Raw genomic sequence first — 25,740 nt, 5'->3', positions numbered from 1 at the left:
AGTGACAGAAAGACACTGATTTTATTTTTAAGGACAAAAAGTCCTATAGAGTGCCGAAGTTACGACGTCACCCTGTAGGCCAAAACGCGGAAGTGAGTTAGCATTTTAGCACTCCCGGTTCCCTCGCTCTAAAGTCAATGGGATTTTTGAATGGGTTTTTGCTAAACCGCCTGAAATAAGGTCTGTGGTGAACAAAGACTCTAAATATTTTCACGTTTTGATCTATGACATAGAACACATATTTATAACCTGCTTGTGTTTTTTTAAACTTTATTGTGTCCGCTTGTGTTTTTAAAAAACTTTATATAGGCTTCAAAATTTATTCATTTTGAATTAACTTGTAAAGATTATCTTGATAGACAAAAAGTGTAAGGGTCACAACTCTTTGTTGAACACAGATCTTATATTTTGCAATTTTCCAAAAGTCTATGGGGTAAATGCATAGCTTTTCGATCGAGGGAACCCATGCGCCCCTAGCTTCAGAGTTGTCCTGCAAAGTGACGTCATCACTTCAGCACCCTATTATTAAGTTAATAAATTGAACAATGGCTGATTGCATTTATTGCAATACAACTGACCTGTGTCTTGTGGTGGTTTGGCAGTGGTGTGAATGTTTGTGTCAAAGGTGATGGTAGCTCTCTTTTCACGGTGGACCATGCTCTTGGTATGCCTCTGACCAGACTGCACGATATTCCCACGAGAGGCGATCTCATAGTGCAAGGTGAAGTTACAGGGACAGGTGGACTTCAAGGAGATCTCTGCTTCTTTTCCAATCTAGACGCATTATTAAAAGTTGTTTAAACTTATAAAATACTTTTGCATACCTTAGCAACCACCACTAATGATATTGGCAGTGTCTCTTACCATAAGAGGAGCATGGGGACTTAGAAGCTGGATGTGGCACTTGCTCGGAGAGTACCAGCTACTGATTGACAGATAGTTGGGGAGATACTGGTCTCCTGCAGGCCTGCCATCAATGGCAATCACTTTTGACTGCAATCAAAGACAGAAGAAATTCAAATGAAATTAGAAATGTAGGGCCCTGTGAGTTCCATTTGAACTCTATTTGGTGAACAGCTATGCAAAATAAACAGTCAATAGTAGTTCTCTTTCAGATAGCCTTCTTATCAACCACAAACCAGGCACCAAACTACAGACTGTGTTAGATTTACACAGATCCAAGAATGGATCTTTTCTATTTACCTGTAAATCGGCCTTCTCGCTGATCAAGCAAACCTTTACCCAGTTTAGACTAAAACATCTAGTGTGAAAGTGACATTAGAGGCACAGTCCCATTAGCACTTGAGCAACCTTCCTGAACAATGGTAATAGTCATGCATCACCCTTTGCAGGGTTTGAACCTACAACTTTTCAGGGTTAGTAGTACCATCATAACCCCTTACTCACTAGGTCAGGGGTAGCCAACCCTGCTCCTGGAAGGCTAACAACCTTGCAGAGAATCCAATAAAACCTACACCAGCTATAGTGGTAGCTCTCCGGTAGCAGGGTTGGCTACCCCTGCACTAGGTTAAACCACCCTCAAAAGAAGTTTCCTCTTCATCTCCACATCCCTCCCACTGACCTCCAGCCAGACGTACTGGGCAGCTGTGGGGATGGAGGGGATCTCGAAAGTGGCTTTGCCATTGCGTGAGACCAGTTCGCTGGTGTAGACGTTGTCCTTCAGGGTGAGTTCGGCCTTAACCCGCACCTGCACTCCTTCCGCCGGGCTCCCGTCCGGATAGGTCACCTCAATCTGGGGTCAGTGGTGAAAAACGATCATTCCAAATTAGGATTGATTAGTAAAAAGGATAAAAGGAAAGATTATCTGCTTTCCAACAGAAGACTTGATTCTCCTCTCACCATCCCCTTGTAGGGCAGACCAGGTTTGAACTGCTTGCGAGTATCTTTGGAGTACTTGATGTCAATGAGTTGCTTGTGGACTGGCGTAGAATCGTCAAATATGGTCTGCCGCGCACCGTCCACACTGGTCACTGTCACCCACATGTTCACTGTGCCTCGGAAATGGTCTGTAACTTCTAAGGGCATCATGTCCTTTACACAGAGGCTGAAAGTGGCTGAGCCTTTGATCTATGTAAAAGAAAGAAACTGGTTAAAGAGAGTTGCTACTTTTGGTATTTTAAAAGACTAGCTTGAACAAGTTGATTAATGCTGGTTACATTTACATTTATTGATTTAGCTGACGCTTTTACCCAAAGCGACTTACAATTGCTATATATGTCAGAGGTCGCACACCTCTCAACTAGGGGTTAAGTGTCTTGCTCAGGGTGTCTCACAGTGGATTCGAACCCGGGTCTCTCACACCAAAGGCACGTGTCTTATCCATTGCGCCATCACCACCCACATGTTTAGGTACTAGTCTACCCAGCCCCTGTCTCAACTGATGCTTTTGATCTCGACTAGCAGTCTTGTCCATGAAGTCCACAAGAGTGAAAGCTATCTCAATGAGTTCCCATGGATTAGAGCTTGGTTGATAATATGCAGAGCTTGCACTGGTTTGGGCTTCATAGTGGACAACTGGACAGCTATGCGTGCAAAACTTTGCTTTTGAAAGTGGTCAACCAAAGAAGTTGGTTTACTGTTTGAGCAAGTTAAGTGTACTGGTCTTTTCATCAGGGAAATACTTTATTATATGCTCACCTCCATTGATTTCACCACCGGATGGCCAACTTCATGTCTGTAGTAGCCTACTCCATTGACTGTCATATTAACTGTTAATTTGCCTGACACTGGCTTTCCAAAGGTGTACCTGGGAGATGACAGGGTTATTGAGATGTTGGAAGCCATTGCAAAATTACTTGTTTAAGATGACAGGCAGATTCCTCTTACCTGGCCTTGACTGTGACCTGTTCACAGGAATTGAGGTCTCGAATGTAGGGAGGGGGTTCAATGATGAGCTCAAACTTGGGCATGACTTTTCAAGAAGAAGACCAAAATCAATCATTTTCATTCATTTCTATCCATTTTACTCTGCAAATTTAAGGATCTACACTGCTTACCATACTTTTGCACCTCAAATGACTTGTTGTACGTGTGGCCTTGCATCTCCACGAAAACTAACCATTCCCCAAAGACTGGTTGGTCTGACAGTGGAAAGCTCATATTGACAATTCCTAAGAGACAATAGTGACATTAAAATATCAGCACTATCATAGCGACCAAAGCTTATGATATATCGTGAATGTCAAACACTAAAGTTTTACAGTGTGATCCATGATTACAACATGATCACCCTGATTACAGCCATAGGAACAAGATAGTAAGAGTTCTTACCACAACAAACAGACTTCAGATCTTTCCAATGGACTATGCGGGATCCTCTGGGGTCCTGGGTAAACAAAGTGGTAATCTTCAACGCTATGTGGTTAAAATAGTCTTTTTCTTACTTATTTGCTTGGCTTAAATCTGGAGGCCACTTTACACTCGTAAAAAGGCAGCAAAGAAACAAGCTTAAGAAAACGCGTTTCAAATCCAATGATGCTTTTAAACAAACTGACCTTGCCCTGACTCAAAGGGCCAACACTCCAGGAGCCCGTCAATCAAGACAAAACTACACACACCCCGACTGACACTTCCTCCGGCGAGAGCCAGAGGCCGACGGTGCCAAACTAACATAAACACGAAGCATCGTATACATAGCAAACATTTTTTTCTGCTCCCCCTTTGGCCATTTGCACAGCTTTCAGAAGAATTTTCTGGAACTAAGCAACAGTGTTTGCCCCAGAGACGCTTCAAAGACCAAGCAGCATGTGGGAAAAAGATGGAAGCTAAGCACAGAGCAGCGGGGGGAAATGCCCCAGGAAGACTCGCTCTCTTTTATCTCCCTAGTCGCCCACAAGCGTCTGCTCCAGGGTCGAACCCAACACCGGCGACCAGTTGTCAAGCTCTATAGCTGTGCAACATGGACCCTGCTGGGAAAGAAACACTCCAACCGCAGCAGTGTCCACCCCTCCACTCACCACTATGTAAGCGTCAATCTGGAAAACAAAACAAGGAAGTGATTAGAGGGATGAGGACGACACATATAACACATATGCATAACTACAGCAACATTAGCCCCTTCAAGATTTCAATCAATCCTGCATCTGAGAGAAGTTTTACCAGCGGTTTTCAAAAAAAGATGCTGTCCACACATTACAGCTGGAGCCGCTTTTGGAAAAAAGCTTGATTTCAACTTGGCTCTGGTGAATGTGTTTCTTTAATTTGCATGTTTGTTTGTGTATGAGGGGCATACAGCTAAGCTACCTTTTGCCCCTTTCTGGAAATGCTTGCATTTGGACACTAAATAAATCTTGTTAGTGCTCCTCTAGTTCAAAGCGTAATTTAGCATTTCATTTCAGGACTTTACCTTTTCATTGGTCGGCCTTAGGTCTGGCGTGACAGCATAGACATTTATAAGAACTAGAGGGGAGAGAAAGAAAAACCAGAAATAAATTTTCTTTCTCAAAGCTATTTGTGACACTGGCCAAGCTCAGAATAGCATGCTAATTTCTATGCTATTTTTGCAGCATGCAGGATGTAAAATATGTAAGTTTTCGGTATGCACACAATACAAACAACTCAAATTCTGCTGTATACAGCAAACCCTGTATCCCGCAAACACTAAACCCTTTCATTTATAGTGTCATGAATGCATTGTAAGAAATGTCGAACAAGTTTTTGAAACAAGAGTTTTGGCACAATTTGAAATTGTACAGGTGCCCTGTGAAAGCAGTGTTTGGAATACATATTATGATATATTATTTTTAAAAGTATACAGTGTACAGACAGTAATTTGAACATAGCCAATATCGACTGCATTGAGACATTTAGCATTACAAGCACATTTAGTGTCATAAGAATCCCATTTGTGTGAGGTGAATGTAAAGACCTTTCTGCAGGGACTTATAAACTGGCTTGTCTGTCTGGATGAAAACAGTTGAGCCTTTGCTGTCCACCGTCACAGTGGTGTGGTTGTGAAAGATGTAGCCACCCTCATTGAGCTGACGGTTCCCCCAAACCTTCAGATGTGCCTGGCCTCTGAGATCTGATGGCACCTGGGAACATTGTGGTTATTAGGCATAAATTTCACACTAAGGCCCCGTCCAAACTACTGCATTTTCGTTTAAAAACGGAGAATTAAAGCGAATACGACACCAGCCATCCACACCAGCGTTTTATCTGCTTATTAGAATTGATCTCCGTCCACATTAAAACGACTGAAAACGCGGATCACGTGACCATTCACCAACGCTGGGCATGCGCGTGCCGGTGTAAACGGTGGCTAATGAATCAGGGAAGGACACATCATAACTGATGACACACAATCATAGAGCCGTGCGTGAGCCTCTGCGACTGCGTCATCCGTTTTGTCCCTTCTTGACTAAAACGCCCTCTGGAGATTCAAAACGGAGCTGCAGCGTTTCTAAACTTCTCCGCTTTAGGTGTTTGTTTTTTCCATTTTAGTCTGGACGGGAGGTGCAAACGTAGCAAAAGGTCTCCGTTTTTTAAACGAAAACGCTGTAATGTGGACGGGGCCTAAGCTCAGGAGAATTGGCTGATGTGATTTGCTCACCTTTATTTTGATGGTGGCTTTATCTGAAATGAAAAACAAATTTAAGTGAAAGCTGCACAAGCACAGATTTCTGAATCAAAACATGAATCTATTGTGATATATAAATGGCTTTATTGAACAAAACCTTAATTAAAAGCTATGAATTTTGTTAATTCATGTAGAGTATGTGCCATATATAATTTCTCACAAGGCTTAAGAATTGAACCAAGGGAATTCACCTTTGGTGCGTCAAGATATTGCAAAAGAAGCTCTTGGTATGTTTGTTTGGTTCTTTCATGGTGAAAAGTATATTTTAGTTATTAAAATTTAAATGACATATTTAAGACAGAAAGCTCTTGGCACCACAGTACTTTTAGATGCTAAATTAAAGCAAGTAAATTCCCCTACGTAACCCTCACCTCGTACAGTGCCATGGCTATGTGCCACGATCTCGCCCTTGACGCTGAGCTGCAGTTGCACTCGTGTGTCCTCTACTGCATTGAAGATGGTCACGCTCACGGCCTCTTCCACACCGGCGCGGAACACAGATGGCGCGGCAATCAGGTAACCCCTGTAAATCAAAGGACGGGAGTCTTCAACCACAAGACTCCATAGCAATTACGCTAACACTTTGTTTAGTCTAGAGCGTACATCTGAAGCTCACTTCATAGGGCACACAAATCAAACAAACAAGCATCGCGAACCTTACCACTTGGGAAAACATAAAACAAATATCATGTTCAAACAGAAACTGGCAAGTGTTTTGTGATTCTTTGTTGCCCAAGTTAGATGTTATGAGAATGGCGGAACCTTACGACTGATCTCGAAATAACAAATTTCAGAACAATAGCACGTTTTTTAATTAGGCCGTAAGGTGAATATTCGTCGCCAGGGCTGGAATAGGGACAAAGGGACAACCCTTAGAGTGCACTCATTTAATAGCACTGCGTTGCAATAACTAAATGTACAAACAATGTACGGTAAACTCGAGAATGGACAGCTTCCGGTTAGAGTCACTTCCGTGTTTTCCCCCCTCAATTTCTAGTTTCATTAATCGTAACTATAGGAGCTTACCAGATGAGCGCTGCATTTATTACTATTAAAGGGGTGATGAACTGAGAAATCAAATTTTCCTTGAGCCTTATGACATCTAAGAGGTAGTCATATTATAAGAATATCCTGTAAGTTTCAGAACTGAAAACGTCCGTGTTAGTCCAATAAAAGCTTTTATTGGGGAACTATGACATCGAAGAGGATAAAACACCACCCCCGCAGAAGAAGATCAACGCCTACTTCAACACGGCCGGTTTAGCCCCGCCCATCGATTCGCGCATTACACGCATAGCTAAATAACATAGATGCCTACCTCGTGATGACAAACCGGATCGAGCTACCGAGCAATACAAAATATTGTGCAGCGCCTGGTTGTGGAAAAAGACAGTTGCTGCATAAGCTTCCTCTGGATTCCAATAGGACTGCATGGATAAACTTTATTTTTAATGGTGTTCCAAATGATGAGGTAAAACATTGTCCGTCTGTTCGCTTCATTTCACTGAGGATTGTTTTGTAAACAAGACTAGATTTGCAGACCGATTAAGAGTAAAGAACGGTGCTGTGCCGTTTATATTGGATCTGACAGGAATTGTGCAACACACTTGAACATGTATGGGCGAATCATTCCGGTTGCCATTTTACAACATTGGACGTTTTCAGAACAATTTCCCCCAAGTGCATCGACAGGTGAGTTGAAACTCATTATAATATGCAAAACTGTTCTCGACTCACAGCAGTGGGCGTTTACTTCCAAGTCTTCAGTGCGAGACGCCCATAAAAACCGAGCGTTTTTCAGCTAGGCTCAAAACTAGGGTACAAAATAGCCTACAACTTATTCATTTTGATGTTTTTGAATGCAAAAACCAAGCGAACGTCATAAGTTGACCTCAGACAATATAATAAAATTTAAAAAGCCAGTTCATGACCCCTTTAAACAGAAATCACAAACAACGCAAAGCTATTTTGGAGCAATTTGTGTCTGAATTTACCAAATTATTTTCAACTTCTTTAAAGGGTTGAGTTCACTTTTCCGCTGGAACTAGACTAGAATGTATGGATTGCTTTTATGATGGATGAATGTGCTTTTTTGGGATTCAAAATCTCATTTGAAGCTTAGAAGGGCTAGGATATTTTTTTTTATATATCTCTGATTGTGTTTGGCTGAAAGAAGAATGTCCAATACACCTAGGATGTCTTGAGGGTGTGTAAATTATGGAATAGTTTTCATTTTTTGGGTGAACTAACCCTTTAAAGGAGAAGTTTTGCTGACTTTTGCTGATAATTTACTCACCCCCATGTCATCCAGGATGTCTTTCTTTCTTCAGTCGAAAAGAAATTAAGGTTTTTGGTGAAAACATTGCAGGATTTTTTTCCATATAATGGACTTCAACGGGAAACAAACGGTTCAAGGTCCAAATGACAGTTTCAGTGCAAACTGTTCAAAGGGCTTTAAATGATTCAAGACAATGAATAAGGGTCTTATCAAGCGAAACGAACGTTCATTTAAAAAAACAAAAACAAAGTTTACGTTTTATAAGCTCAAATGATCGCCTTGCTCTGTACTGTGTGACTCTCCTGTTCGAACTCGTTCATCAAAATGAACGAAACTTTTTCCGAGTCAATTCGTTCATTAAACACACACCATGACAAGTGTAGGGGAACATTGTTACACAATTAAGCGACATGAACCTAATTCGTCTCTTCTGAATCCAAGTTGTCTAGACTACTGCAAATTTGGTTCAAGTGAACTTAAATGATGAGAAATATTTGGAAGGTGACTCTGACCCATTACATGCCCAAATAAACCCGGGTAACTCAGTGTCCTTGAGTTTAATAGCCTGCCTGAGTGTGAGATATCAGGTGATTGGCATTACGGTTCAGCAAGGCCAGAGGCAATTTAAGTCTCAAGGCATGAGAAAATCCCTTCCAAGGCATCTATGCGGAATTGACTCCATTTGATCCTCACCTTCCTATCTTACAATGGTCTCATGTGTGCGGTGGGCATAGACCTATTCAGTGTTTACATGATAGCACTCTCTTGTTGAGGGAAAGAACAGCCACAGGCTGACTCGAGAGAATGTAGCTCTTTGTCAAAGAGGTCAAGCTGGTTTTTGACCTCTTTCTCTGGTGTTCGAAATACTTGGCACAACCATGTGTAACAGGTACAGACACTGGCACTAAGCTCTGCCCAACCCTGGAATGAAGGAGGATGAAGTTTGTGGACTTCTGTAGTTTCTGGGTCAATTAACCCAACAACATTCCTGTCAACTAATCATTTGACTTAAGTTTAGGGTTAGAAATATGCTTGGGACTTGATAGTTGCTGAGAACGTATATAGTTACGGGGATTGTTTCAGAAATCTGGTTCCAGGAGGACTAATAAAAATGAACAACCAATTTGGCAAATATCACAATTATCAACAGTGTTATCCAAGAACCATACAATGAAAACGTTTCCTGACAAGATAAATATGCTTTGCTCAACCACTGAATAATCTTAATATAGGTATATGGACCACAATCTTCTAATATAGCCTTGGTAAAGTGAACTGAAGTTTCTTCTGAATGTTGTTCCTCAGAAGAATTTGAGTAGAATAAATTGGGTCTAATCAGTACAACAAATCAGCATTGAAGCTGATAATGGAGTCAACTACTTCTTATTTATACTAATAGTGGGAATGAAGACAATGACAACATAACCAACTTTAAATGCCTGCAATGTATGAAACATAACTATGACCTGTTTTGAAAAAACATCACTTGGGAGTTGACAAAAATGTCTTACTTTCTATCAAAACAGCAATTACTGTTACAACAAAACTCTGTTACATTTTATTTTAAGGTGTCAAGTGTTACAGTGTAATTATATATTTATGTACTGTGTAATATTAATTGACGTCACCAGGATTGTGGTTTGGTTGAGGTGGGTTAGTTGCATGTAATTATGCATAATTTACTACTATGGCAAGTACATATAACATTATACTGTAAAATAAAACGTTCCCAAAACTCTGACTCGGCAAGTACAAGAAAGCTTCCTTGAAGAGGATCCCATATTAGTTTACCACGGTGTGTTATGCAGTGACTATAGTATTTTGGTGACCATGAACATTTTTGTAACGGATTAATTTGTTTGTAACCTCCACACACACATAAACAGCTGTGCTGCTGAGTTTATTTGTTGTTGATGCACAAACATTCACACGCGCGCGTCAATCCGAATCATACTGGTGAGTTATCTTATCACCTGACTGAAGTCTTATCAAAACATGCATGCTTGAAATGAAAAAGCGATTTATATCATCCCTCAAATAGCGCTACAATCATACTTACTGTCTTTCTTGTGAATGAACTCCACTCATAACATACATGAACACAGTCCACAGAGTCCAGGAATTGTGGTGCACATGCAACACTCTCATTTTGTCCCTCGTTTGTTTTGTAACGAGTCCACAATACGTAGGCTATATTCCACAAATATATGATTACTATTTCGAGTGCAATCTTAAGTATCCACGAGGGGAAAGCACGAGCCTCCGGTGGAGCGCGTGCTGCGTTTTATCCCAATTCCCAGTATCGTGTCCGTGCAACTGATTTTTGAACTCCTCTCCACGCGTAAAGACAATCCCTCTTGGCGTGCCTTATTTATCCGCCTCAGTTCCGATTGCTCATATTTCAGCATTAAAAATTATCTCCATCCACCCCACCCCTTGTGTAGCACGGTATTTAGTGCACATCAGATCCATTGAGCTGAGCTCCACAGCCTAATGTAACAGGCTGCTTTTGCCCCTTTGAACTCTCCAGGCTTTTGTCTCATTCAGTGGTGTGTCAGAACAAGTCTAACAAACAGAGCCCCTCTGAGCTAGTAGAGACAGGACTGCTCGAGTCTGTCCCTCAACGCGAATTGGAAGCTTTTCTGTAAATTTACAGGTCCAATTGAATGGAGTCTGAAAAGAGAACGTTTTAGTCGTGTATTGTTTAATTTATTTGATGCCTGTGATAAATATAATTATAAAATTAAATCTTAAATATCAAGTTATTTACATAAAAAGTGTGTAATTAAAATGTAAAACTTTACCCTGACTTGAATTTGTTTTAATATGGAGGGAAAATATATGACATCGGGGCCCCCTAGTGGCGCTTTAGCACTAGACATTTAAAATCAGCTTTTGTGTTGAGCTTTTGAAGTTTGCGTTTGATGTAGCTTTTTTATATAGGCCCTATGAAAAAAAACGGTATTCAATTTCCTATTTTAGAACATGAATAAATATATATTAAATGGATTTAACATGTAGAAAGAAAAAATAGCATATAGAAATTAACATTTAGAAAGAAAAAAAAGACAAAATTTAGAAAGAAAGGAAAATAATAGGAGTGTAGCCTACATATAACAAGTTAAAATTCACCACATATCAAAATAATACTTTTTCAGTTGTATGGCCCAGTACGCCAGCATCGCGGCTACGTCACATGATGACGTTGTCGTCCGCGAACCTAAACAGGAAGTGATGCTACAGCGTGACTAGACGAGACGATACGATACACATGTTGCGCGAGAGTAGATTAGATACATCAGCTAAGCAACGAAAACACTCAAAGCAATTTCAGCATCATGGTAAGTTATTGAATATTCAGACTGTATTATATAATCAGATTCAGGAATAGGAAATGACCAGAAATATACACACAGTCGTGAAATTGCTAACGCTAGTCTATACAGAAACAAACGGTTTGTTCAGAAGACGAATATTTATTACATGTACATAAATTAATGTTAAAGTTTATTTTAACAAATGAATACTACAACATAAATGCATTCTAATTATATCACTGATTATTACCATGTTTTGGAGATTTACATACACTCACCTAAAGGATTATTAGGAACAGCATACTAATACTGTGTCTGACCCCATTTCGCCTTCAGAACTGCCTTAATTCTATGTGGCATTGATTCAACAAGGTGCTGAAAGCATTCTTTAGAAATGTTGGCCCATATTGATAGGATAGCATCCTGCAGTTGATTTGTGGATCAACCAAAATTGGACAGCTGAAGACTGGAAAAATGTTGCCTGGTCTGATGAGTCTCGATTTCTGTTGAGACATTCAGATGGTAGAGTCAGAATTTGGCGTAAACAGAATGAGAACATGATCCATCATGCCTTGTTACCACTGTGCAGGCTGGTGGTGGTGATGGTGTGTGGGATGTTCTCTTGGCACACTTTAGGCCGTTTAGTGCCAATTGGGCATCGTTTAAATGTCAAGGCCTACCTGAGCATTGTTTCTGACCATGTCCGTCCCTTTATGGCCACCATGTACCCATCCTCTGATGGCTACTTCCAGCAGGATAATGCACCATGTCACAAAGCTTGAATCATTTCATATTGGTTTCTTGAACATGACAATGAGTTCACTGTACTAAAATGACCCCCACAGTCACCAGATCTCAACTCAATAGAGCATCTTTGGGATGTGGTGGAACGAGAGCTTCGTGCTCTGGATGTGTATCCCACAAATCTCCATCAACTGCAAGATGCTATCCTGTCAATATGGGCCAACATTTCTAAAGAATGCTTTCAGCACCTTGTTGAATCAATGCCACATAGAATTAAGGCAGTTCGGTGAAAGGGGGTCAAACACAGTATTCGTATGGTATTCCTAATAATCCTTTAGGTAAGTGTGTATGTGTGTGTGTGTATATATATATATATATATATATATATTGATGTTTGTGAGTGGTGTCTGTTCTAACTTTGTTATGCATCTTTCATTTTTAAAGGCGCCTACAGATTTAAAAAATTTGGTCCGAAGATTTTATGTTCTTCAAGCTGAGCGTGTGGAGGCATACAAACTATTTGAGGAGTCAGTCTATCTATCTATCTATCTATCTATCTATCTATCTATCTATCTATCTATCTATCTATCTATCTATCTATCTATCTATCTATCTATCTATCTATCTATCTATCTATCTGTCTGTCTGTCTGTCTGTCTGTCTGTCTATATATCTATCTGTCTGTCTGTCTATCAGGGGTATTTTGAGGTAATGCAGTTGTTGTTCTCAGGGGTCATGAGGCGTATTTAAGGACGGGGCCCCACTATGACTTTGAGCACTACAAACAGCTGGTACATGAGATAACAAAAGCATTCTGTGGCATTTCCAAAGAAGTTCTGAAGATTAAAGAGCAACTGCACCAAAACTTCGACCGGCCGGACCTTTCAGAGCACATTGAGAAACTGCAGATTAAAGAGAAAGAAAAGCTAGAGCTGGTGAGCACTTTGCACAAGACTGTATTGTTTTTAAAAATGTTTGGTTAATACTACATATAAATGTGCACTGCTTGCGATCCAGTTATTATCTCAACAATAAATTAATCATTCTAATTTAACTTTTGGCAGTTGGATAAAATGAGTGAGCATAGACAAACAATATAGCTGGAAATTGATTAATCACTGCATTGAGTGCATTGCATCATGGGATACAGCATTTCAATCAGTGTTTTGATCTTTTATGCATAAGAAGCCTTTCTAAGATGTGCACTTTCAAGCATATTTACTAAGGATAAAACATTTTAGTCCTGCACAATTTCAGCGTCAGCCAATTAGCATGTACTGAAATGATTCTGCTCATCTAAATTTATTGCATAAAATTTAAAAAAAGTTTTAAACCAAATGCATCAGTTCTGTAAGTACTATTCCTAATGTTTATTTATACGGATGTCTTTTCAGACAGCTAAGTTACAGTTGGCCAAGCAGAATGCCCAAGATCACCCAGAAGATGAGGATTTCCAGGAGAAAGTCCATGAGATCAAACAGGAGTAAGTGCAACGTTTCCAACGCACCTGCTAATGTCAAATAAATGTTTCATCCTGGTGGTTTTCATATACTTTGTATATAAATTTAATGTTAAAAACCTATTATTGTTGTAAACATCCAAATAAAAATACTCTTTATGTTTCACTCCATCTCTGTCAGTATAATAAAGAATACGGCCGCTTTGAGTGAGATTCTGCAGGACTTCAAGTATGACTCGGAGGAGCCGGAGTGAGATGTAGTCCGTCTCAGGAGAGAGAGATGGATTCAGATGCTCTATGAACTTTCCCTTTTAATGAAGAGTCATCTAAGGTATCAATCGCTGTCTTGGGTGCTTTAAAGATAGACTGCATTGCTGATGCAGGCTTTGCGAATCATATATTTATTAAATAGAGTTTGGATCTTTTATTTGATTTTTTTGTATGTTCGAAAATAGCTTGACATTCTGTTTATTAAACTAACTCAAAGTTCATTGAAAGTGTAAAACATTGTTCATGATCATATGCATAATAATAGTGTGGTACAAAATATATGAACATTCCTTTCATATTTTTAAGACATTTATACAGACAAAACTATTTTTTACATAATGATACAGTATTTACATAGAAATGCATTACAATTTACACTTAAATGATCTAAACTTGTAATGTGCTTACCAATTAAAGGGACAGTACACTGAAATTAAAAAGTTTGTCATTATTCACTCACCCTTATGTCAAAACCTGTACCATGTGTTCAAGTTTCAAAAAAGGACACAAAAGCACCATAAAGTGGTCCATGTGATGATATTCCAAGTCTTCTGAAGACTTATGATAGTTTTGTGTGAGAAACAATTATTTTAGTCATTTGAACTGAATCATTCAGATAAGTTTTATAAACTGGACCAGCAAAAAACGATTCATTTAGATCGCTAATTATCCCATGAACTAGATTTAAGGTGGATTGTGATCTAACACTATCATCCGACTCCAGAAGCCTTTGATTATAAAGCACAAGTCAGATATATGACACTTTTATGGGCCTTTTTAATCTTCGAGCTTTGCAGAACCAGTCCTCATTAACTTTTTTGGTCCCACTTTATATTAAGTGGATTTAAGTACTATGTACTTACATTGAAACGAATCATTTGATACAATGGATTTATTGTGTATATACATGTTTTTACATTGTACTTATATTTTAAAAATACAAGCATGTAATAATTACAGCTGTAACTAATTTATGTAATTACATCTGTAATTACACAGCTGACCCATCCCTTACACCTTAACCTACAATAAGTACGTTATACTTATTTTTCAATGTAAGTACATAGTACTTATAGCCACTTAATATAAAGTGGGACCAGGACGGTCAGACTGGATAAGTGTTTTCATAGTTCCTATAACTATTGGCGAAAGTACCAACTTTTTCGTGTGTTCGCACCTCAGGAACTATAAACTATTTAAGAGATAGGAATGAGACTAAATTAGCTCCTACTTCAGAGAAGGATCTAATCCGCCAAAAGAGGAACTACCAGTGGCGTAAGTGTACGCTGATTGGCCGAACGGATGCCATTTGAAACACTGATGTCCGCCATTTTTAAAAAGATGTGTAAACACACAATTTAGAAATACTTATGAACTAATTTCACGAGCATGGAAAACAGCGATTGATTGAATGACACCAAAGTCAATGCATTTCTCAATCGATCACGGCATCCTCCATCCTCCCGTTGTTGAGTGCTATGTTTAAATGACGGCCATCTTACGTCACTGCAGAGTTCGCAGTTCGGTGCGAATGCAACCAGGAAAATGACCCTAGCAATTACTTCTCAAGGGACTGCCCTGGTGGCAAGTTCCTATTACTAACTAGCTAACTTTAGCTAACTACGTTAGTTATCATAAACTAACAATGAACAATAGTTTGACAGCAAGCATTTATTAATCTTAATGTTAATCTCGACATTTACTAATACATTGTTAAGATCAGAAGTTGTATCTATTAACATTAGTTAATGCACAGAACAGGAATTAACTAACAAACAAAGGTTCATCATTTCTTTAAGAATATAATACTCGTTGCTAGTTCATGTTAAAGCATTAACTAATGTTAACAAATGAGACCTTGTTTTATAGCGCAACCACTTTTTTAGTAAACTTTCCCTTTAAGAGAAATATTTAAATTATCTTTTTTTTGCTTACGAATTCTAACTCGTAGCAAACACAATAAACTTTGTATATAAAATTGTCTGAAAATTGAATCATTTTCAATCTACTGTGATCAGTTGACTTAACTTAAAGTGAACTTCAACTAAAAAAATTAAGTTATGTGTTACTTAATGTGTTAATTAAGTTAAAAGTTACTTGACAAGTCCTGTCCACATAACTTAATCTTTTCAATTACGCATGAAGTTTATATACTTAATTTTAAGGCAACGGGTTTCCTCAGTCTTTTCTTTTAGTTAAGGCCCCGTTTACACGATGGGAAAACGCAGATATTTCCCTCTCATTTACACGAAAACGGCGTTTTTATCACTGAAAACGATTATTTCTAAAAACAATAACAATTTCTCCAGCGGAACTGGGAGAACGGCGTTTTAGGTTCTCTCTTGTCGTTTCTGAGGATTCTGATTGGCTTGCATGGATTTATCCTTAACCCCTACACTGCCGCCAATAGGTTTGGCATAGTTATGATGGCGCTCGACGGCGTATTTATGCGGGTGTGTAAACGATGTTATTTCTGAAAACGGAGAGGGGGAAAATATTCGTTTTGCCAAATACCCGGATTTGTGTAAACATGGCCTAAGTCAACTGTTCACTTTTTACAGTGTAGTTGTAAAGGTCCTTTTTTGGATGACAGGTCAATAGTGAGATGAGAAATGAGAATGACAGCCTCCCATTATCAACATTTTATGCTCTCTTTCGTCATTTTGAGTCTTTCTTTTTGGTTTAATGCCCTTATAAATAACATGTCTGAGACAAAAGCACTTCCTTTGACGTATTTGACGGGGACTATAGCAGGAGGCGTGCAGTAGATCATGTCGCCAAACTACAGTCTCCTTGCGGATTCCTTCAGAGAGTCTTGGCTCTTCCAGATGAAACGTCCCAAGCACTGGAGAGTGATAAAAACGTTGTTGTCGCAGGCCCCCGCAAACTCTCCCAAGCCTTCTTTAGAGTTTCACTATGATTTACCGCTGTGTAGTACCTGAAAGGCAAGACAATGGCATTTACAAGTGAATGTGATGAGTTGATATATGGGGACAGAGAAGCGTAATTGGTACCAGCCATTCTTGTGGCAGTTACATCGTGTTCTTCAAAGGACAGTGTGACTAATGAAGCGGCCTAAGTTTCCCAACCGTCGTCAGTGCCAGAGCAACAGTAACCACTGAATCGGTTCAGAGAGCGTGCAGCGGATGTCGGATAGCATTCTAGTACGCCACACAAGACTTTTCGTGCTTGGTTGGATCGCAACTGAAGCTTTGCTGCACAGTCTAACCTAAAAGGAATTTATTAGCATTCCGGCTGATTACTTTGACTGGCTGTTCCCGTCTGTTGTGGTAACCGTCTGAAGATTATATGATGCTCCGCCATTAGCAAACGCAATCAAATGCGAGTCTATTGATCAAAAGCTTAAACGGATATTTTGGTTCTCTTTTGTGTGGGTCACATAAAACCACTAAATGTGGCTGTATTTCATGTGTACCAAGAGTGATGATTTGCCTTCTTGATAGGCGTTGCAATAGAGGGTACAGTTTGTCCTTACTGACCTGGTCGTGCGTTTTTTGGGCTTTCTGCAGCCAGACGCGCCATTGGTCGTAGAGTTTGATGCTGACGTCCGTACAGCCATAAGAGTGTTTGCGCATCCAGCCGAAAAACTGCTTGAGCTCCTTTCGTAGCGTTGAGTTGTGCTCGCTTGGCTTCGAATCGCAACTATGGGACCTTTCTGCTGGGAAAATGGAAATGAAAATGACATTAAAGTGATATTAAAATATTGAGTTTTTAGGAAGCAGTTACAAAACCGTAAACGTTCAACTGCAAATTCAAACTCGTATATATTGGACTGGGCAATTTTGAATACTGTCAAAAAACATTTCGACAGTATTGATTTTGGGATGTAAAATGATTAAATTAAATGATTTTTTGTGTTTTATTTTTAATTTAGACAAAATGGTATAGAATTTTAACATTATTTTTATGGCCAATAAATGACCAAAATAATCCTCAGCTTATCAGTAAAAGTCTGAATTTTTAAATCGGTAAATCCCTAATCTTGATAAATTTATAAATTATTATTTTTTTTCTCCTGTTTTTAATTTATTGCACCATTATAGCATTGCATAGTAAAAAAAAAATAATAATAATCAAAGTTTACCTACATAAATTATTTTCAAAATATTATATGTAATACATTAAAAATGAAAAAATAAAATCAGTGATTAGTTTTTGTATTATTATTTATATACTATCATTAAGGTGTACACTCACCTAAAGGATTATTAGGAACACCATACGAATACTGTGTTTGACCCCCTTTCGCCGAACTGCCTCACAGAACTGCCTTAATTCTATGTGGCATTGATTCAACAAGGTGCTGAAAGCATTTTTGATAGGATAGCATCTTGCAGTTGATGGAGATTTGTGGGATGCACATCCAGAGCACAGAGCTCCCGTTCCACCACATCCCAAAGATGCTCTATTGGGTTGAGATCTGGTGACTGTGGGGGCCATTTTAGTACAGTGAACTCATTGTCATGTTCAAGAAACCAATTTGAAATGATTCAAACTTTGTGACATGGTGCATTATCCTGCTGGAAGTAGCCATCAGAGGATGGGTACATGGTGGCCATAAAGGGATGGACATGGTCAGAAACAATGCTCAGGTAGGCCGTGGCATTTAAACGATGCCTAATTGGCACTAAGGGTCCTAAAGTGTGCCAAAGAAAACATCCCACACAATTACACCACCACCACCAGCCTGCACAGTGGTAACAAGGCATGATGGATCCATGTTCTCATTCTTTTTACGCCAAATTCTGACTCTACCATCTGAATGTCTCAACAGAAATCGAGACTCATCAGACCAGGCAACATTTTTCCAGTCTTTAATTGTCCAATTTTGGTGAGCTCTTGCAAATTGTAGCCTCTTTTTCCTAATTGTAGTGAAGATGAGTGGTACCCGGTGTGTGCTGTGGATCACAAATGCTTTGCTGCATACCTCGGTTGTAACGAGTGGTTATTTCAGTCAAAGTTGCTCTTCTATCAGCTTGAATCAGTCGGCCCATTCTCCCCTGACCTCTAGCATCAACAAGGCATTTTCGCCCACAGGACTGCCGCATACTGGATGTTTTTCCCTTTTCACACCATTCTTTGTAAACCCTAGAAATGGTTGTGTGTGAAAATCCCAGTAACTGAGCAGATTGTGAAATACTCAGAGCGGCCCGTCTGGCACCAACAACCATGCCACGCTCAAAATTGCTTAAAACACTTTTCTGTCCCATTCTGATTTTCAGTTTGGAATTCAGGAGATTGTCTTGACCAGGACCACACCCCTAAATGCATTGTTGATTTAGATAATTGCATAAATGAGAAAAACAGGTGTTCCTAATAATCCTTTAGTTGAGTGACAGTACATATTTTAAATGTGAACCATTTTTAAAACATTTGTTAAATTCAAGCCCAGCTGACGACAGTTGCTTAAATGCTGTCGATTGTTCCGCGTGGCCCTGAGCGATGTGCACATTCCCATGAATAATAGGCTATTTACCATCTCTCTGCTAATGAGCATTAAACAGAATGCAGGAAGAGGAGCTCAGACTTGCCATAACTCATATTGCTTGGCATAAAACAGAGATTTATAACATCCTCTCTTTAATGCAAGACATGTAACATCATTTCTTATGAACCGAATCTGTTTCCACTAAGTTTCAGGTCGACCGCCCCTTTAATCCGAACATGCTCTAAGACTTTTTTAATTTATCAATCTGAGACAAGCTCAAAGAATTCATCAATTGTCCCCTAAAGCGCTTTGACATTTTACTGAAGTCTTTTGAATCTGCTTATGAGAGATCCCTATCAAGTAGCTTGATGGGTTTTTTTTTTCAGTGTTTACATATGGTTTGAATCTAATTAGCGCATGATGCAGAAGCCTAATGTGAAGGAAAGGGACGTTGCATTGCTGCTATAAATTTTGCTGTAACTCACCAATGCCAGGTGTTGACGCAGCGGTCGAGTGGCTCCAGTCGCTCCATATTCCTGCCTTCTTCGAGCCATAGATGCCCACTGGGTTGCAGCGTACTTGGACAAAATACACAGTACCGGCTCTTAGACCAGCTAACCGACATGACGTTTGGTTCCCAGCATCATCTATCACCTGAGGGGAAATACAATTAAGTTTGCACACTAGACATTAAATTGGGGACGATTTGGGTAAAACTGTTCACCCACAAATGTAAATTCTGTCATAAGTTTTTCACCTTTGTCGTTCCAAACCTGCATAACTTTCTTGTGGAAAGCTATCATAATAGCGGTCCATATGACTTACTTCTGAAGGTTTCTGTGAAGAACAGATGGAAATTACAGTCGTAATTTACAGAAAAATTTCCTTTCCAGTGAGCTGTTAACTGCTGGATCATTGAGTCAGTGAATTGAACCTGAGAACCAGATTAATCAGATTAGAGATCGAATCATTCAATACCATCTTGTTACTTCTGAAGACTATATAATGCATGAGTCATATGGACTACCTTTATGAGTCAGTATGTCATTTAGGGGTTAGGAAAAGTGGCCAGGAGATTCCTCAAATAATTTCGCAGATCAATAATTTCGATTTAGGATTATTTAGGGTACGTTTACATGACAATGATGCATTAAATATGGAAACGGTTTTTCTTTGTGTTTTTCGAGAACAGATGACAAACGTCAAAATGATCCAAATTCACACAGATCCCCAAAAACGAATAAATTGCTGTATTATTCATGTCAGGCCAGTCATTGGCGATGTCACTTATGGCGCTTTTCCACTACACGGTACCAGCTCGACTCGGCTCGGCTCGCCTTTGTTTGGTTTTCGCGAGCTAAGGCGATACTAAAATGTCATGTGAAAACAATGCCGACTGCTGATTGGTCAGAGAGAATCGTCACCATTCTCTGCGTCATCATTACACGAGCCAGACGGAGTATCCAGAATAACCCCGCTATATTTAAATAGTTTGGCCAGAGATAGTTACTAAACTAACTAATATGTCAACTCAGAAGAATACGCCGTGGTCAAACGAGGAGGTGCAGACTTTCCTTTGTTTGGTGGCCGAAGAGAGGATCCTGCGAGAGCTTGATAGGGCAACGAGAAACGAAAGGCGTCGCTATGACGACCAGGTACTATTTGTGGCGGTACTGTATGCAATGGAAAACGGAACGAAAAGCGAGCCGAGTCGAGCTGGTAATGGGAAAGCGCCATTAGTAAAGAAACACTACTGTTTTCAAAAACTTGCACTTTTGTGTTTTTGTTGTTGTGTAAATCAATGGCCAAAATGCATAAAAGTTGGATATTTTTAGTTTTATAAAGTGTTGTGTAAAGAGACCCTAAATAATAACAGAATATTCATCATTCTGAGGTAAACTATACCTTAAAATCAGGGGTGTCCTATCCTGCTCCTGGAGGGCCACTTTCCTGTAGAGTTTAGCTACAACACCTGCTTGGAAGTTTCTAGTGATCCTTAAGGTGAGTTCACGCCATGTCGTAATTACCGTAATGATTCTGAACTGTTAAAAGCCTTCAAGTGCTTGTAGAACTTATAATTATAACCTGTAAACTCGTAATTTTAAACTTGTAAATGACCTACCAGTGTCAATTGCTTCTCCGCCATTCACAAATCCCCTGCCATGGCCTCACGGGATAGTAAAGCATCCATCATATGGACAATTCAGAATCCCGCCGGAAGTAGTTGGTCATCCGGGTACTTTTTGCCTTCTCTTTAATGAGTACTTTGAATTTGGACATATTTCTTTGATCACATAATAGTTTCGCCTACTATATAGAAGGGAAGTCCATGATTTCAGATGCTGGAAGGTGGAACAGGATTGGACAACACTGCTTTAAATGTAGTTTTCTGTTGGACTAACCCAGGACCGTCCAATCCTGCTTGACACTCTTAAAAATAAAGGTTCTTTATTGGCATCAATGCTTCCATGAAGAACCTATAACATCTATTGAACCTTTGCACTTAAGATTCTCTATAGTGCAAAAAGCTTCTTTAGACACACCCAGGCTCGTTGGCCCTAACGGATCTCTAGTCGGAGCAAAGATGGTCCAAAAACGGACCTTCGGGCTATTGTAGAGGAGGGGGCAAAAGGGTGCCAAGCGGGACCCACCTACCCCACCCCTCTGGAAGTCTGGAGCTCCATGACCTCATCTTATGGTTCTTTTAAGAACTGTTCACTGAAATATTCAAATACTTGCCTAATGCCTATAACCTTCTAGTAATCCTGAAGACCTTGAGTTGCTTGTTCAGGTCTGTTTGAATAGGGTTGGAGCAAAACTCTGCAGGACCTCGAGGGCCAGCGTTGAGAACCCCTGTTCTATGGCATCGCTATGAATACTTGAATCCATTATTTTCAGTAGTGCAGAGTTTAGCTTCAACCCCAATTAAACACACCTTAGATTACCGGAAACTTCCAGGCAGGTGTGTTGGGGCATGTTGGAGATAAACTCAGCAGGACGTTGGCACTCCAGGAGCAGGACTGGAGACCATTGGATAAAACCCTTCCAGCCATACCTTCCATTCGTCGCTGTCCTCCACACGGTATCGTATCTGATACTTGGCCTGAAACAGGTAGTCTTTCAGGGCAGGAGGACTGCCCCAACATACACTTAACTGATCCTCCAGCTCTCCAACACGGCTCACAAAGACATCAGGAGGCGGATCTGTAGTTACTGAACAAAGATGTTTGCATTATCTAATACTGTGAAAAGTTTGCTTCAGAACGGTTGATTAAACCCAACAAAAGATGGGTCATCAAACTTTCATTAAACTATTACAAGCACCAAGTTTTTAACTCTTGGAAGGGAAAGATCTCTTCAAAGAGTTGAAAAATATGTTGCTGCTTGTAATTGAATCTCCCAATAAACTTTGATGGCTGCTCATTAGCTAGATGATATTTTGCCGCTGCAAATGTAATCTCCCATTTCCATTGATGTTTGCGATTGGACGTGCTCCACTGATACGTTTTTTAATCAAGCTCGCCTTTAGGCCAAAGCCAATCATGGAGAATTCCAGAGCTTATTGTTTCAGAAGATGAGGAAATGAGGGCTTGAAGTTGGTGTAGTAATGCTATATCTTTGCTTTTCTCTGCAAAAATTGCTGATTGATGGAATTAATTCGATTAATTCATTGGCATGTCAAAAATAATACATTTTAACCAATTGCCAACAGACTTTGAGTTGCCCATTGACCTTCAAACTTCTATTTTCACAAGATGCCTTTTGGAAATGTTTCAGCTGTTGGAAAGTGCTTTTACAGTCTGTAATAATCTATTCTCTCAGACGAGTGTGCGCACCATATGCGAGACGTTCATATGGTTTTGTGCATCTATGTGTTAGTTGGGAAACGAAGTCCCAAGTGACCTTGATCCCAACATCTATTTTCCCAACATATTTTAGTCCTACTTACCTACATCTAAAATGTCTAAGGTGACCACATCAGAGGTGGCAGAGCCAAGCTGATTGGACGCATCCACCCAGACTTCATATGGTGTAAAAATGGCAAGGTCGCGTGGAACGTAGCACATATACGGCTGTCCCGTGTAGTCCTCGCAGTCTTTCTCTTTACCGTACCATCTAGATGGATGTTAAAATGGAAAAGTTGCATGCTGAAAGGGAAAAATGTGGAAATGTGGAAGTTTTTTGGTGTCAGAATCTCACTTTAGTTTGTACTTGAGGACGTATTTGGTATTGATGAATGTTTCTCCTTGACTCCCTGGACTCCATCTGCAGCTGAGATCTTTGGTGTTTCGTGACCAGCATGTCAGGTTGACGGGTTTCTCGGGGGGTGCTGTACATCAAATTAAAACGGAAAGAAGAGGACGCATGAATATTCAAAATCGCATACCAAAAAACACCAAAACTTGTTCACACACTCACAGCCAACATAAATACACGATCCGGCCAACACTTCTCCGTTGCTTCGATGGCAAACAAGGTTGTCTCCTGACTGCTGCAAGGAGCCATTGAGTTGATGCAGTGTGACACTTGATTCGGTTGGGCTCAGGACTCTGTAAGTGTTTCTGGCCAAGCGTCTCCCATTCAGCGTCCAATACAAGGACCTAGCTGTTATTCCCAGCTCGGCACTAACAGTGCACACTGCAGTCAAGCTCGAGCCGATGCAAAGCACTGGATCCTGGGGGGATATGACAGCCAAGTCTGGGGGTCAGAAGAAGAGGAGACTTCATGATTCCAGCAATTTTTACAACTGGATTTATGACCGCCAGTTGGAAAGGTTGCACGAGATCATTTTTCAGCATCTTAAGTGGTTTTCCATCTTGTAAATATTCGTCTTGTGTGTCCACAGAGCTCATATTTATTCATGTTAAAGATATATGGAACAATGGCTGGGTTTGAAAAGCTACTACGTCTGGCCTTCATGGAGAACAAGTGTTGATGTGGATCATTTCTGCTCCTGGTGGGAGGCGGACAAGCTCTTTAACGTGCCATTGGACTCTAAGGAACATTGAGGAGTTAGGAAACAAGACTGAATTGTTAATCTAAAACTATAGTACTTATTGGAGACTTTTTTTCTTCTTGAGCATTGTTTGGAAATACTGGCAAATGAAACTGGTGATTGAACAACTATATTCACATTTATATTCAATTTAGTACACAGATTTAGCGCTTTTGTTTGTTCAAAACAGAAAATCTGAAGGATGCATAAGTTACTGAATTTGTTTTAAAAAAACAAATGAGGCAACTACTGTTTTATAAAAGCAATATTGCACTCAAGGACGAGCTGTTTTAAACTGTAAAAATGTATTTTCATGATTTATCAGTGACCCGTAACTTTTTATATTTCGTCAAATCACCTTAGATAATTAATATAGTTCAAATAATATATTTTTGAGATTCTATTTATTTAACCAATCTCCTTCATTGTATTAACTTTTTTTCAGTTCAATTAACTAACAATTTAAAGGCAAGCAGGTAACTTATTTTTTTAAGTTAAAAAACAATATTTTTTACAGTGTGTAAATAACACGATATGTGTTGTTATTTTCTTGTTTGTTAGTGAATACAGGTTATTCGAGATCTATTTTTGTTATTATCTTAATATAGTCTCTTTGCACGACTTTACCTTAACCGTTTCTCCCAAATGCAATTAAAACGATTATAGGGTCGCCTTCAAACAGTATGAAAAGCTTTAAGATTTTAGTATTTATTTGATGAAAGTAGAAAATTGCCATCGTTAAAAGTAACAATTCTTCCTTAACTATAGTATTTTAGTCAAAACTAAGGAGAATATACTAATTTGACGTTTCTTAAGTAGCCTATGAAAATGAAAACATCATAAACGCTCCCAAAAATAACATTTAAATGAAGATGAAGTTTGAAGACTTCTCAAATGGCTTTAATTCAAAATAAACTTTAAATGCATCTGAAATTGTACTTACGTGCTGTGAGTGCATATGGAAGAAGCGCAACAAAAAACAACATAATGACTGAAATTGTCATTTGTCTGTCGCGCGCGCTCTCAACTCGATTCTTGTCATGCTGATGGGAGCGCGCGTACCAATAATCCATTCTCCTCCACATAAACTGCAGAAAAATAAAAACCTTAATCATCAGAAAGCTTCGAGAAAATCATTGCTGGTTCTGAAAAGCACCATTATGCGGAGCGGACGTTCAGATTCACATTCACTCTCAATTTTAGAGAAGAATCAATATAGTGAACGCCTCAAAAGCTGAAAAAGTTGATTCTTCTGAAGCTCCTCCCATGTATTACCACACAAACACAAGTCATTATTAGTAGGGCATCTGCAGCAGTGTTTTTTTTACTCGTTTGAATGCTAAGTGAAAAGAATGAAACAAACTCTTTCCAAAAGTGTAAGCTATTCCTCACGTATTCATTAATAGCACAAACACAAGGCCATATTTTTTTTATCTGCAATGTTTATTATGGGCTGTTAGTAATAGCCTAATAGTTAGGAAATTATAAAATATTTTCTTAGAACATGTATTTTGTTTATTGGATAGATTATTGAAAAGTTAGGGTACGCATTATTCCTGGTCACAGTCATAACTGATGGGAGGCAACAAACGCTGTAAAAAAAATTATATGAATAAGTTATTACTAAT

General features: G+C 39.4%; 3 protein-coding genes across 5 annotated transcripts in view; 1 reads left to right on the top strand and 2 right to left on the bottom strand.

Moving 5' to 3' along the window:
- cpamd8 (C3 and PZP like alpha-2-macroglobulin domain containing 8) overlaps nucleotides 1–10,472 on the bottom strand; it is a 37,838-nt gene extending 27,366 nt beyond the window's left edge. The window contains exons 1-14 of one of the 2 annotated variants that reach the window (XM_039695046.2): nucleotides 9,937–10,472; nucleotides 5,971–6,122; nucleotides 5,573–5,595; nucleotides 4,889–5,054; nucleotides 4,367–4,419; nucleotides 3,978–3,995; nucleotides 3,292–3,346; nucleotides 3,018–3,131; nucleotides 2,848–2,932; nucleotides 2,659–2,767; nucleotides 1,861–2,088; nucleotides 1,583–1,753; nucleotides 865–993; nucleotides 579–774 (exon numbers count right to left, since the gene is read on the bottom strand). In XM_039695046.2, coding sequence (XP_039550980.2) covers nucleotides 579–774; nucleotides 865–993; nucleotides 1,583–1,753; nucleotides 1,861–2,088; nucleotides 2,659–2,767; nucleotides 2,848–2,932; nucleotides 3,018–3,131; nucleotides 3,292–3,346; nucleotides 3,978–3,995; nucleotides 4,367–4,419; nucleotides 4,889–5,054; nucleotides 5,573–5,595; nucleotides 5,971–6,122; nucleotides 9,937–10,025 — 1,588 coding nt within the window. In that variant the 5' untranslated portion in view covers nucleotides 10,026–10,472. The remainder of the gene's footprint in view (nucleotides 1–578; nucleotides 775–864; nucleotides 994–1,582; nucleotides 1,754–1,860; nucleotides 2,089–2,658; nucleotides 2,768–2,847; nucleotides 2,933–3,017; nucleotides 3,132–3,291; nucleotides 3,347–3,977; nucleotides 3,996–4,366; nucleotides 4,420–4,888; nucleotides 5,055–5,572; nucleotides 5,596–5,970; nucleotides 6,123–9,936) is intronic. The other variant, XM_039695047.2, reaches the window with a different exon arrangement.
- Nucleotides 10,473–11,073: 601 nt separating this feature from the next.
- rex1bd (required for excision 1-B domain containing) lies at nucleotides 11,074–14,094 on the top strand. The gene is made up of 5 exons (XM_039694611.2): nucleotides 11,074–11,218; nucleotides 12,383–12,465; nucleotides 12,669–12,873; nucleotides 13,333–13,421; nucleotides 13,579–14,094. Exons 1-5 carry the CDS (start codon nucleotides 11,216–11,218, stop codon nucleotides 13,649–13,651), a joined length of 453 nt encoding a protein of 150 aa, XP_039550545.2. The 5' UTR covers nucleotides 11,074–11,215; the 3' UTR covers nucleotides 13,652–14,094.
- Nucleotides 14,095–16,470: 2,376 nt separating this feature from the next.
- Nucleotides 16,471–25,407, bottom strand: crlf1b (cytokine receptor like factor 1b). Of its 2 annotated transcripts, none has more exons than XM_039694658.2 (8): nucleotides 25,056–25,407; nucleotides 23,536–23,814; nucleotides 23,317–23,446; nucleotides 23,066–23,232; nucleotides 22,172–22,329; nucleotides 19,602–19,770; nucleotides 17,168–17,346; nucleotides 16,471–16,605 (listed from the first exon to the last, which is right to left on the bottom strand). In XM_039694658.2, exons 1-8 carry the CDS (start codon nucleotides 25,225–25,227, stop codon nucleotides 16,582–16,584), a joined length of 1,278 nt encoding a protein of 425 aa, XP_039550592.2. In that variant the 5' UTR covers nucleotides 25,228–25,407; the 3' UTR covers nucleotides 16,471–16,581. The 2 variants fall into 2 exon arrangements, with proteins under 2 accessions (XP_039550592.2, XP_088972481.1); XM_089116355.1 differs by having other exon boundaries at nucleotides 17,168–17,343.
- Between the last annotated feature and the right edge of the window lie 333 nt (nucleotides 25,408–25,740).

This window comes from Pimephales promelas, chromosome 2 (assembly GCF_988280905.1).
Source record: "Pimephales promelas chromosome 2, fPimPro1.hap1.1, whole genome shotgun sequence".
NCBI classification, from domain to species: Eukaryota; Metazoa; Chordata; class Actinopteri; order Cypriniformes; family Leuciscidae; genus Pimephales; species Pimephales promelas.
The sequence above is the reverse complement of the archived record's forward strand: the minus strand, read 5'-3'. Positions and strand labels throughout refer to the sequence as shown.

Coding starts and splice junctions, on each gene's coding strand:
- rex1bd (XM_039694611.2), top strand. Junction 12,466..12,668: donor GCATACAAACTATTTGAGGA/GTCAGTCTATCT, acceptor TGTTGTTCTCAG/GGGTCATGAGGCGTATTTAA. Junction 12,874..13,332: donor AGAAAGAAAAGCTAGAGCTG/GTGAGCACTTTG, acceptor ATGTCTTTTCAG/ACAGCTAAGTTACAGTTGGC.
- crlf1b (XM_039694658.2), bottom strand. CDS start 25,227: ATGATTAAGGTTTTTATTTTTCTGCAGTTTATGTGGAGGAGAATGGAT. Junction 23,447..23,535: donor ATCGTGTATTTATGTTGGCT/GTGAGTGTGTGA, acceptor TTTGATGTACAG/CACCCCCCGAGAAACCCGTC. Junction 22,330..23,065: donor CTTAGACATTTTAGATGTAG/GTAAGTAGGACT, acceptor ATCTTTGTTCAG/TAACTACAGATCCGCCTCCT.